Source organism: Ursus americanus, chromosome 30 (genome assembly GCF_024610735.1).
Source record: "Ursus americanus isolate L20-20 chromosome 30, mUrsAme1.1.p, whole genome shotgun sequence".
Classification (NCBI taxonomy): domain Eukaryota; kingdom Metazoa; phylum Chordata; class Mammalia; order Carnivora; family Ursidae; genus Ursus; species Ursus americanus.
The window spans coordinates 4,233,165-4,246,787 of NC_142156.1; the positions used below are offsets into that span (position 1 = coordinate 4,233,165).

At 37.1% G+C, this 13,623-nt stretch overlaps 1 protein-coding gene across 1 annotated transcript in view; it reads right to left on the bottom strand.

Moving 5' to 3' along the window:
* Window positions 1-5,734: 5,734 nt before the first annotated feature.
* The window catches only part of LOC148107427 (tetratricopeptide repeat protein 28-like), a 117,324-nt gene continuing 109,435 nt past the window's right edge, over window positions 5,735-13,623 (bottom strand). Inside the window, exon 3 of the mRNA XM_087857190.1 lies at window positions 5,735-6,060. Within this exon, the coding sequence (XP_087713316.1) occupies window positions 6,049-6,060 (12 nt within the window). The 3' untranslated portion in view covers window positions 5,735-6,048. The remainder of the gene's footprint in view (window positions 6,061-13,623) is intronic.

Below are 13,623 nucleotides of genomic sequence, written 5' to 3' on the forward strand. Positions count from 1 at the left end.
AATACTCTGAGGACTAGTTAGAAAAGATTGGGACTCGAACTACAGTTTCTATAATATGGGAGTAAAAAAATAAAAGCAGAATTCTTCTAGCATTCTTTGACAGTCAAGTAAAGATAAATCTACTAACTACAATCAAAGATATATACTAACTGTTCAGTCAAAATATATGTAACTCAAGCTACTCCCCAACTTCCAGTATTTACTGAACACCCAAGATACAGTTCATTTCTAAAATTCTGTCATTCTATTTGGTGTCCAGTGTTTGAGGGCAATAGTCTCCTAAAACCAAGAGATAAAACTGCCCTCCCAAAGGTAAAAATTAATAGATCCTAAATATTAAAACAATCAAGTGTAAATAAGTGGCTAAACAATGTCTTCCAATCAGCTTTTATCCAACTATAGACAAAGCAGAGCTTCAATGAAGACATGGCATGCCCAACAAAATTACCAATCTAAAGATAAAAAGAAAAATTTCCACCAAAGATAGTCGAGTACCCACCCTCTCACCTCCCCTCTACCCCAAAAAAGGAATATAGACAGAGAACTCTAGGCAGAGCCTAGAGAAGACAGAATCCTAGCTAGTATACAAGTCAATGGCAAGGCTATCTTTGTGGTAAGAAAACTCTTGTATACCCCTAAGCTACATAATGTCTCAACTATCAGACTTTAAGAATTCAAGATTTTCCTTTTCCAATAGCCAGGTTAGCCTAAAGTTCCACAATTCGTCCTAACTGAAAACAAAATTCATAAAGTCATTTAAATTTCTTAAATATAGGGTGCCTGGCTGGCTCAGTCAGTTAAGAGTCTGCCTTCAGCTCAGGTCATGATCCCAGGGTCCTGGGATGGAGTCCCACATCAGGCTCCCTGCTCAGCGGGGAGTCGGCTTCTCCCTCTGCCTCTGCCCCTCCTCCCTGCTCAGGCGCGCCTCACGAGCGCGCTCTCTCTCTCAAATAAATAATAACTTTAAAAAAAAATTTCTTAAATACACTTGTTAAATACTTATTAAAGCAACAATCTGGCTATTATAATTAAAACTAGGAAGAAAATTCTTTCAACTCTTTACTTCCCCAACGCTGCTTCAATACTTCATAATATATTAAATATGAACTCATTCAAAATAACTACTAAGCAATTTTTCTTTTCTGAAGTTCTTAGAGGATTTTTTAAACATTTATTATGCATCTATAATACGTCTACTAAACATAACAGGTATTCTGCTGCCTTTCTTTCCCTAGGGGCATTGCTACTACTGGGCAAAGGTCAAGAGGTTGAGAATAAATAGTAGATATATTATGCTCAGCAATTTTTAGCAGAAATCTTCAAATATTCCTACCATTGGCTTTTTCTGGCTTCAGCTTGGAAACCAGATTCATGAAAATAAAGACTGCTATAGCGTTTCAGCACAAACTTCAGTGAATTGAGATGTTAGGTGGTTGGTTTATATTAACAGATAACTATTCTAAGATCACAGATGACAGACATAAGATTTTGATAATTAGTATGTAAGATCAAATAAGTGTAAACACATACACACAAACAAACCAAACTGATGTTGAAGTAAAATGTCTGGCAGGCTTCATCTATCAATTAGAAAAGAGGTAAAAAGGTCTTTAACATTCAGGAAAGATGCGATTTACTCATTAGAGGCTGCTAGCCTCAGGGCCTAAAACATAAAAATGGTAGAAAAATTAAAGACTAGGCTGTAGTCAAGAAGATTCAGTTCTTCTTGTCCTGTTAACTAACTGGCTGTATGTTTTAGTCAAAGCACTTAATTTCTATGGAACTCAATTTCATTATCCATAAAATTTTTAAAAGCCACCCCAGCTACCTAACCTCTAATGTCCTAAAACAGTATTCTTATTTTTTAGGAGAATTTGAACACCCTTGGTTATCTGGTCTCCTGAGCAATAGCAAATCAAAGATACTAATTAGAGAGAGAAGAGGAAAGTGTAACAGGAAGTAAACCGTTGGTAATAGTATAAATGGAAGCTAACCAAAATATTCTAACAGTCAGGGGTCCTTACAGTAATCTGGGTCTGTCAATAATAGAAGAAAACAACTCTTTTATCTATAGATTATTCAAGACCTTATTTCTCTTTTAGCACTTCAATTTTGCTTTGGTCATTTTACTGAACTAGAGGATGAAGAAAAACAGACAAGACAGAAGTAAAATGTATCACTTTCAAATGTTAACAGTTGAAGCAAAACACATAATTTGTAAACCCATGTTCTACTTAGGACAAATAAAGAGAAAAAGTGTATCCTTTGAGTATATCTGTAAGTTATATACTACTTTATAGTTATAATACTTTATTAGGCAATAAGACAAATTGATTTACACAAGAACCCATTTCTAGAGTTCCAAATGGGGGAGTGTGGGGAAAAAGTACTGGATTGGGGGTCATATGATCTGGGTTTGAGACCTAATTCTACTCAAAAGCAACAAATGAAAGATAGAAGGCAAGTCATACTCTTTTCGAGCTCAACTCTTAGCTGGAAAATTAAAGAAGATAACATTTATCCTCACAAAGTTGAAAGGACCAAATGAATTTAAATCTTTCAAAGTGTTTTATAATTGTATAAAAGCTTTTCACCAACTAGTGTTTCATAGGCACATCTTATAAATCTCTAACTCCCAAGTTTGAAGTAATTCATATCAAAATTTCACCTCCTCACGGTGAATAACTGGTAGTCAACAGCATAGATATGAATAAACTATAAAAGTTAGTATGTTTCTCTGACCAACACTGCTCAACACACTTATTAACAAAAGCAGTGAGATTATCCAGTTAGGTCAAACCACTGATTTCAGGTATAATGGAGTAGTTTGCTACAGACTAACCCTCTCATTGAAAATATTCCCCAAAATCCAAATAATACATTTTTTTAAGTTTCTTTATTTCAGTAATCTCTACATTCAATGTGAGGCTCAAACTCAAAACCCCGAGATCAAGAGTCACATGCTCCTCTGACTGAGCCAGCCAGCCACCCCCAAATAATATATATTTTTAAACTGTTTAAAGACATCAGAGAGAGCTGATAAAGCAACTAAGGCTAGAGAAGCCAAGATTCCAGAAAGGAGAAAAGAACAGAGAGGTGAGCAAATATTCAGCTGCCCCTCTCCCCCTGGGGGCATTGCTAACTCTGGGCAAAGGTCAAGAGGCTGAGTGAGAATCCATCCAGGCTTCCCTCCAGACAGAAGCCTGCTTCTGGAAAACAGAAACAAGCAGAGCTTTTGCTTGTCTCCTAGGGCTAGTGAAACAAAATTAGAAACCCGAAGGGCTAAGATCCCAGAGAAAAGAGAGAGGTAGAGAACTAAACCTGACATGCAGACAGCTTTCTCCTTAAAACATTTGCCAAATAGTGCAGGACAAAAGGCTAAGCAGAAAGCTTTCAAAAAGCAGAAAAAAGACAAGAATTAGAGTTCAGAACCCATCAGAGCAAGAAACCCTGGTAAACACCCAGAGCTCTTTGGAAGTTCTAGAGGGCTAGCCTCAGCTCAATCTGATCGGATTGAAGGGAGCGGCACCACTCTCATGTGCCTAGCAGAGGAAACAGACCCTCTCCAGAAGAAAAACATCATCTCCATACATCGTGTCCACCTTTCTATCAAACTTCACCAGATACGCCAGGAAGGACAAGGCAGACAACCAAGTGAAAAAAACAAACAAGAAAATCAAAGGTGATTCAGAAAATAGACTTAGCAATTAAAAACTTTCAAAGTACCATGATTAATAGATTTAAGAAAATGGAGAAACAAATAGAAAATATTTTAAAAAGATCAAGAATTACAGCTGAAAATTAAAATATACTAAAAATATAAAATAGAAGTAATCAAACAGAAAAACTACTGAAATTTGAATTCAACAGATGAATTTAACAGCAGATTACTGATAAACTAGAAGCAGGCCAACGGAAAATAATGAACTCAGGAGGAGTAACAGAAAAACATTTTTAAAAGAATGAAGTACTAATACATGCTATGACACAGATGAGCCTAAAAAATGATCGAACGAAGCCATGCACAAAAGACCAGATATTGTAAGATTCTATTTTTTTAAGATTTTATTTTCAAGTAATCTCTACACCCAATGTGGGGCTCGAACTCATAATCCCAAAATCAAGAGTCACAGGCTCCACTGACTGAGCCAGCCAGGTGCCCCTGTATGATTCCATTTATATGAAATGTCCAGAATAGGCAAATCCATAGAGACAGAAAGTAGACTCACAGTTGTCAGAGGCTGAGGGGTTGAGGGGGACAGGGAAAATGTGTAGTGATTGCTAATGGGAATTTATACTTTCTTTTTGCAATGATAAAAATGTTCTTAGAATTAGACAGGGATGCATGCATAACTATGTGAAGATGCTAAAAGCTACTGAATTATATACTTTCAAAGGATACAATGGTATGTGAATTATATCTCAATAAAGCTGTTATCAGGAAAAAAATGGAACAAAACCCAACATGTGACCTATAAGAGACACACTGTTTTTTAAAGATTTATTTGAGAGAGAGGAAAGAGAGTGTGAATGGGGGAGGGGGAGAGGAAGAAGAAGGAGAGAATCCCAAGCAAACTCCCCACTGAGTGTAGAGCCCGATGTAGGACTCAACCTCATGACCCCAAGAGCATAACCTGAGCCAAAACCAAGAGTCAGACGCCCACCAACTGAGCCACCCAGACACCCCAAGAGATACACTTTAAATACAAAGATACAGAAAGGTCAAAAGTACGAGGATAGAAAAAGATATAACACAAATCAAATGAAGGCTGGCATAGCAATGTGAGTATCAGACTAACAAAAGTGGCATTCCCAGAAATAGAGACATTTCATAGCTATAATTTTAAATTAATCCAGCAAGACAATATCATAATTCTAAATCGATATACTTTCATATGATAAATTGAGTTATTATTCAACAAACATACACTTCTTTCTGCATCTCATTAAAGGTAGTCTCCCCTACTTTTTTAAATGTTGGGCATGGCCACGTTACTTGCATCAACCAATGGATTCTCAGCATGACCTGAGCAGAGGCCTTAAATGTGTCTGCATACTAATCTACCATAAGAAGAGAATGTCCCATATAGCCTTACCCCCCTCAGCAGGGGCTGCAAAACAATGACACGTGAAGTAGAACTAAACTCAACCTGCAGCCTGAACCAGAACTACAAGGTGACCCCAGGCCCACAAGCAAAAAATAAATGTTTATAGTTCTATGCCACAGAGATTACTAAGGTCGTTTTTTTATGCCACAAAAGCCGACTAACTAATACAACCCAGTAACATATCAAAATATATAATGTAAAAATTGACTAAACTAAAAGGCGAAAGCAGACAGATCCACATTTATTGTAGAAAACTTCAAATACCTCTTTTAATGGCTGATAGAGAAAGCAGACAGAAAATCTACAAGACCATAGAGGAACTGAATATCCAGTTGGGTTTAAAATAACAAATCATTATCATATCTCCTTGGGTCAGAATAAAATCTGAATAATTTGAACAGAAAGGATTGCAGCAGAAGGTATTATTTGTCCTGTTCTGACAAACAAGGGTAAAACAGAAGTTCAAGTCCTACGTATAGCTGACTCTAAGCTTGACGTTTAGCTTTAGACAACGCGCCCTTCCATGCCTCCTTCACAGGTTTGGGATGAAGTCAGGTACAATATTTAGCCATGTAAAATACTAAATATCACCCCATTTCTCTGCTTCCCTTCACAGCTATGCCTCCCCCAAAATACTGTCCCAACTTCGCTAACCCCAACTTTCTCAAAACCCCCTTTACTCTTCCTCTCATATGAATACAGTGTCTGGCAGCACTATTCCCCTGAAACCACCTACCAAAGCCAACGATACCTTTATATTGTCAAATGCAATGGTCCCTTCTCTGAAATCATCTTACTCAACCTCTCACTTGCTTTGGCACATTTGACCAAGACCCTTTATTGAAACAGTAGTCTTTCACAGCTTCGATGATACTGCACGCCTCCACTTCTGCTTCTTACAGCACAGGCAGCTTCCTCTCTTGTCTCCTTTGCTGACTCTTCAGCTCAATCTCTAAATGCAAGAGATTCACAGGATTCAGTACCAAGCCCTCTTCTCTTATTTAAACTACACATGATCCATAGTGATCTCATACTATCCCGAGGTTTTAAATACCATTTACATGCTGATAAGTCCTAATTTTTATCTCCAGCCCTGACCTCTTCTCTGAGCAGCAGATTCAAATATCCAACTGCCTATTTGATATCTCCCCTTGAGTACATCCAAGGTGTCTCAAATTTAACATGTCCTAAACAGAACTCTTGATTTCATTCGTCTCCTGCACTAGTCTATCCCTCCCACAGTTACAAAACACAGAAACCTCAAAGTCAACTTTGCCTTCCTTTTGTTTTATTATTGCCACATGCTATTGACCACTTTCACTTTGATCTGTAAATTTCGTTCAGCATATATGTGTATTTTTAATATAGTATTACATTTTTTATTTTATACTTAACATAGTGTTAGTTTCAGGTGTACAATATAGCGATTCTACAATTCTATACATTATTCAACATTCATCATGATAACTGCCCTCCTTAACCCCCATCACCTCCCCTCTAGCAACCATCAATTTGTTCTCTATGGTTAAGAGTCTGTTTCTTGGAGTACTTGGGTGACTCAGTAGGTTAAGTGGCTGCCTCTAGCTCAGTTCATGATCCCAGGGTCCTGGGACCAAGCCCCATATTGGGCTCCCTGCTCAGTGGGGAGTCTGCTTCTCTCTCTGCCCCCTTTCACCCCTGCTCATGCTCACTCGCTCTCTCTCTCTCAATAAATAAAATCTTTAAAAAAAAAAGTGTCTGTTTCTCGTTTTATCTTTTTTCCTTTGTTCATTGTTTTCTTTCTTAAATTCCACATATAAGTGAAATCATATGGTATTTGTCTTTCTCTGACTGGCTCATTTCACTTAGCATTATTGTCTCTAGCTCTATCCATGTTGTTGCAAATGGCAAGATTTCATTCCTTTTGATGGCTGAGTAATATTCCATTACAGATATATACCACATCTTCTTTATCCATTCATCTATCCATGGACACTTGGATAGCTTCCATAATTTGGCTATTGTAAATACTGCTGCTATAAACATGGGGGTGCACATATCCCTTTGAATTAATGTTTTTAAATTCATTCTTTGGGTAAATACCCAGTAGTGTAATTGCTGGATCCTAGCATAGTTCTATTTTTAATTTTTTGAGGAACCTCCATATTGTTTTCCACAGTGGCTACACCCGTTTGCATTCTTACCAACAGTGCACAAGGGTTCCTTTTTCTTCACATCCTCGCCAACACTTGCTGTTTCTTGTGCTTCTGGTTTTAGCCATTCTGACAGGTATCATCTTTGCCTCTACCTTTTCCTTGTACCACATTTCATTAGCAAGTCCCATCAGTGCTATCTCCAAAATGTATCTCATACCTCCACCTCTTTCCATCTCAATGCTACCACCAAAGTCCAAGATATCACCACATTTCACTTAGATACTAGAGTAGCCTCATATCTCCCCATTTCCACTTTTGGCCCCCTTATAATCCCTTCTCCTCCCAGCTTCTAGAGTGATCTTTTAAAAATGCAATTCAGGTCATGCCACTCCTCTAATTAAACCCATCAAATGGCTTCCTACTGCTCTTAAAATAAAGCTTCCACATGTTCTGGCCCCGGCCACCTGCCCAATTTCATCTCCTACCACTCTGCCCTTCAAGCACTATACACAACCTAGAGCCCCTCTGTCAGTACACAGAACACAAAGAATGTCTCTTACCTCAAAGAAAATACGCTCAGTCTCCTCACAAAGCTAAATGCTTCTTAGCTTCCAGGTCTCATATTAAAAGTCATCTTCTCAGAAATGGTTCCCTAACTACCCTATCTAAATCAGGTCTCTCCTATTATTCCCTAATACTATGTACTTATCTCTTAGCATTTATCACAATTTATATTATTTATTGTCAGTCTTCTCAACTAGCATCTAAATATGAGAATTCTGTAATCACAGATTCTAAGTCTGTTTTTTCACTGCTGTATCACCAGTGCCTAAAAAAATGTCAAAAGCAAAGCAGGTACAATATGGAGTTGGTAAGTGCCACTAAAGGGAGCCCAAAGATCCCTGTTCTCAGGTACTTAGGATATTAATTTTAAAATAAATAATTCTGTTAACCTCATGACAGATTTACAAAGATCTGTTCTCACTATAACCTTAATGAGATTGGCAGCTCGAAAATCCTGAGGCCTTCCCGCTGTGTTTGCCACGAGACCTCAGAGCTGAATCTTGGTGTGTTTTTTTCCACCCTTTGATTGGCTCCATACTATTGAAAGCCAGGTTATCAGACTGTTTACTATTACTAACAGAAATTTTTCAGTAAAAAGGGTGTGAGCCCATTCAAAAAGAAAAACTCCACAACCTCCATGACTGCCACCACCACCGGGATGGGGCTGGTCTGATCCCTAAAGTCACTGTTCCAGATCGTACAGATCAACAACACTCAGCCTGGACAGCCACCGAGATCCACCCCACAGGCACTTCAGTGAGCTCTAGTTCTGCTCTCTCAGGCTCTCAGAGGGAATTCAGGGAAGCTGGGGACAAGGAGGAAAAGTCAGTATCTGAGAGTCTTCGGTGTGCTTGGCACTTTACATGTGTTGTCTCATCTAGCCTTGAAATAACCCAATGAGTCAGCTGCGTCATTACTCCCATTTTATAAACAAGGGCACAAACCCTCAGAAACATTAGGTGAGTTATTCATGGTCACACAGCTAGCAAAGAAAATAGTACAGCCATGGTTCAATGCCAAGCCTATTGTTGAAATGACCATATTCTTTTCAGACACCGAAAGGAGGTAAGAAAAGGGTAACCAACCTGAATATGATCTGAAGCAAGTCCTACATGAAGCCCTGGCAAAGTATCCTCTATAACCTTCCAGTCGTCCCTCCGTCTAATTTAGGTTTTATCCAAAAGACAGAAACAACACTCTGTACTTCCCAAACTGATATGGAAACCACTTGGCAAAGAGGTAGTGATAGAGAAGAAAACCAAACCACAGAAAAACATGGTGCAACTTCCTGCAATATCAATTTTGCTCACTGGAGGGTAACCTGAATCATTTTATTATTAACATAAATACAAAAAGTTATGGAAGAAGTAAAATACAAAATTCATGTGAATCACTAAGTTTAAAAAAGAGTTCACCCACTCCCATCAGCCAGCTCTGGACAAACTTCAGAAGAAGCAGTAATAAACTCTATCTGTAGAGATACTTTGATAGAAAAATTTAAGAAGCATGGAAGCAATTTATGCTAGGTTAAGTAATAACTTAGGTAATGTGAGGAGAAATGAACAATACTTTTCATTTTTTGTAATTTTCTCATCAGAAAAGTAGAGAATTAAAAAGGCTGGCTGATGACTATAAGCAAATTGGAAATCTAAGGAACAAGGTAAGAGTGTAAGTTTTTAAGCCAAACAAAATCACAAAGAATTGGACAAGTTGCCTTTAACTGAAACCCATAAAACACCAATTATTCACAAGACCATATTAATAATTATTTAACAAGGACTGAGATAATGATGATTTTGCCCCTCCATTTTTCATGTTTCTATTCCTTATAATTTACCAAAGCCTGAAGTCTGTTGAGTCCCAGGAGAAGGGGAATTAACCAGCCAAATATTATTTATATGGCAGTCTCCCTACCCCTTTTGGAAGCCACTATCAATAAAAACTTTTAAGCCTGCAATACTACGTGGCAGGGAACTATGGAGACTAATCATAACCTATTATATCAGAACCTAGATTAAGATAAATCAGCCGTTCTAGCTTCATTAGTAAGTCACTTTCCTAAAGGACCTGCTTTAGGAAAATAAAAAGCTAATGATGCCATTATTTAATAGTTTTTTGTCCTCTCCTATCAATCCATGCAGTCATTGTTGAGCACATATTTGCACCTTCAAAATGCATCACAACACAGCAGCAATTCAGGTGAGGGCTTCAAGCTTAAAAACAGCTGACTTTTCACACAAAATTTTTCTCTGCATTTGTGAATTTTTCTTTCTCTTTAAAAATACAATTACTTCCCTCAGGCTTCCTTCTCTTCACCAAAAGACGCTTCTTACTCAAAAAGCTTTCTCCCACGACCTACCACCCTGTCTGAAATCCCCTCTACTAAAGTTACTTCTTTTGTGGAAGCATAATTTTCAGAAAGATCCTTTTATTTATTTACTTTTATTTTAGAGAGAGTGCAAGCAAGTGGAGGGGCAGAGGGGAAGAGGCAGAGGGAGAGAGAGAATCTCCAGCAGCCTCCATGCTGAGCTAGCAGCCCCAAGCGGGGCTCAATCTCATGACCCTGAGATCATGACCAAAGCCGAAACCAAGAGTCAGGTGCTTAACCCACTGAGCCACCCAGGCACCACTCAGGCGTCACTAAAGATCCTTTCAATTAGAGAATATATAATTGGTGAAATTTAACCTGTTAAATCAAGAATATCTTTTCTTTTTTAAAAAAGATTTTTATGTATTTGAGAGAGAGAGACAGAGCACACACGAGTAGGGGCAGGGGTGAAGGTAGGAGGAGAGAATCTCAAGCGGACTCCGCACTGAGCGCAGGGCCCCACTCAGGGCTCAATCTCACAACCCTGAGATCATGATGTGAGCCAAAACCAAGAATCAGAAGCTTAACCGACTAAGCCACTCAGGAGCCCCTCAAGAGTATCTTTTCAAATACGAGTATTAACTGATCACTTACCATGTGCTGGCACTGAGCTAAACATTACTTCATTTCCACATGTAACCCTCACAGGAAACCTATGACATAAATGTTATTTCCATTTTGGAGAGGTGGAAACTGAGGCTCAGACAGATTAGGTAATTTGTTCAGAGTCACATCTATAAGTAGTAAAGCAGTGAACTGAAGCAGATCTGCCAGAACCCAACTAGCTAAAATCTTAAAAAGTAGGAACCTAAATAAATCCAATAGAAAACAAGTATATTTTAATGGTAACAGAACTGTAACAGCAGTGGCAATACTATGGATTTTTTTAAGGTGGTTAATAAATGCCAAGAGTTTTACATTGATTATCTCATACGTTCCCTCCTTTTTCTCCCCTTCCCCTACTTTTCCTTTGCCAACTTATTATCCACGTGAAGGCAAAATAGTACTTAGAGTAGGAAAACCTGGAAGAGCAATAGTGTGAAAAAGCAGATTCTGAATAAATCAGTTTTATCAAAATTCACCCTTATTAGAAACTATTTTCAATTCAATCTGTTTGAAATTTTAAAAAGTCATTTTTGAGGGGTGATGAATGAACATGAATAAGTAATTTACCCTCAAAAAATTAATAGTAGTCAATAAATATATGCAAAATGTTACCCTCACAATAATCAAAGAAATGCAAATTGACAAAGAAACCATTCTTTTACCTCACAAAAATACAACTTTTTTTTTTTTTTAATTATAACTTCCAGCATTGGCAAAGGCAGGGTGAAAATAAGCACTCTCATATGCTTCTGATGAAAATATAAATTAATAAAACCTTTTTGGAGGACAATTTGGAATTACATCTTACTGGCCACAAAAATCATAGCGCTCCTTAATTGTAATTGTAATTGTGGGAATTTATACTAAGGAATAATCATGGGCTTGTTATTATTTTAATGTTGAAAATTGGAAACTATCTTCATGACCACAAATAGAAAAATAGTGAAATAAATAAATCATAATAAAATTATAATGCCTGCATATAATAAAATAGTATTTAATTATTCCAAGTCACATTTTTCAAAACTTTCTATAGCCATGAAAAGGTGTTCAGGACATATCAGATGGAAAAAAACATTTATTGGACTTACTTGAGCTTAAATTACTTGTAATTTTTCTTTTTACTTAATGTATCTTTAAAATTATCAACAACTAGGGTGCCTGGGTGGCTCAGTAGGTTAAGCCTTTGCCTTTGGCTCGGGTCATGATCCCAGGGTCCTGGGATTGAGCCCTGCATCAGGCTCCCTGCTGAGTAGGGAATCTGCTTCTCCCTCCCCCTCTACTCCTTCCCCCTGCTCGTGCTCTCTCTCTCTCTCAAATTAATAAAATTTTTAAAAAATATGTTTTAAAATGGTCAACAACCAAAATATTCTGGTCTTTAAAAAAAATCTTTTCATTCAAAATTTTATTTTTATTAGTTACTCTCTAGCACAAATCTTTCAGGGAGAAACACATTCACATATTTTTTTAAATGGATGATTAAAAGTAGGATCACTCTGGGGAAAGGGAAACATTTTCAAACTTACACAACAGAATGCACACCTTCCTTTATAAATAATTTTATTTAAATACTCTGATTATCTATATTCCATGAGGTTTTCAACAAAGAGGACATAAATACTACAAATGGAATCTGTGCAGGTATCATGAATATAACAAAGAATTCATTCTTGTACCTTGAATATTAATTAAAACTCACAGGAACATGAAAATAAATCTGGAAACCAACAAAATACATATTTAAGAAGAATTAACTGACCTATTATAAACCTAAAAGTATTTTTTACTTAATAACTTCATAGTATACTACTTAGAAATATTTCCATGGCTTTTTATTTTTTTTTTATTTTTTTTATTTTTTTTAAGATTTTATTTATTTATTCGACAGGATAGAGACAGCCAGCGAGAGAGGGAACACAAGCAGGGGGAGTGGGAGAGGAAGAAGCAGGCTCATAGCGGAGGAGCCTGATGTGGGGCTCGATCCCATAACGCCGGGATCACGCCCTGAGCCGAAGGCAGACGCTTAACCTCTGTGCCACCCAGGCGCCCCTCCATGGCTTTTTAGATTGAAATAAATCCAATTTAGCAAACACCTAAGAATCTACTATGCTCCCTGTAACATAAGAGTTCATCACAAAAAAGAGATGGCACACCATTTTGCACCTAAGACACTGTAATTCTAATGGACAAGCCAAAACACTATCGAACATTTTTTTGACTTGTTATAGCAACACTAGGAGCAAATATGTCCTTATTCATATATCTGTAAGTATGGGGCATGCACTGTGGAGTAGGACACATTTGCACTCAAATACTAGTTGTATCATATGATCTTAATAAAATAAGGACCTCTCTGAGCTTCAATATCCTTGATCTGAAAAACTACTAGAGATAATAACTACCTAGCATTGAGGTTGAAATAAAATAACATTTCATTTCATTCATGTTGAATGTTCAATACATGTTAGATATAATTATTCTAACAAATATCTTTCAGAGCTTTAAATTTTTCTTTCCATAATAAAAATGTAGGTTCCACCCCCAGTAATGGCAGAGTAACTTATATAGGCCCTCCCAAAATAAATGTTATAAATGATGAACTATAAAAAATAACTATTAAAGGAAAATAACAACCAAAATCAGGCAGAAGGTGGAAAGGAGTCAACCCATGAAAGAAGAGAACTGCAGCTGGCAAGAATTCTATGTGTGTATGTGTGTCTGTGTGTGTATTTCTATTATATATATACAATATAAATACATATTATATATATAAATAATATATATATATGTATATATATATGGATAGATAGATAGATAGATAGATAGATAGATAGATAGATAG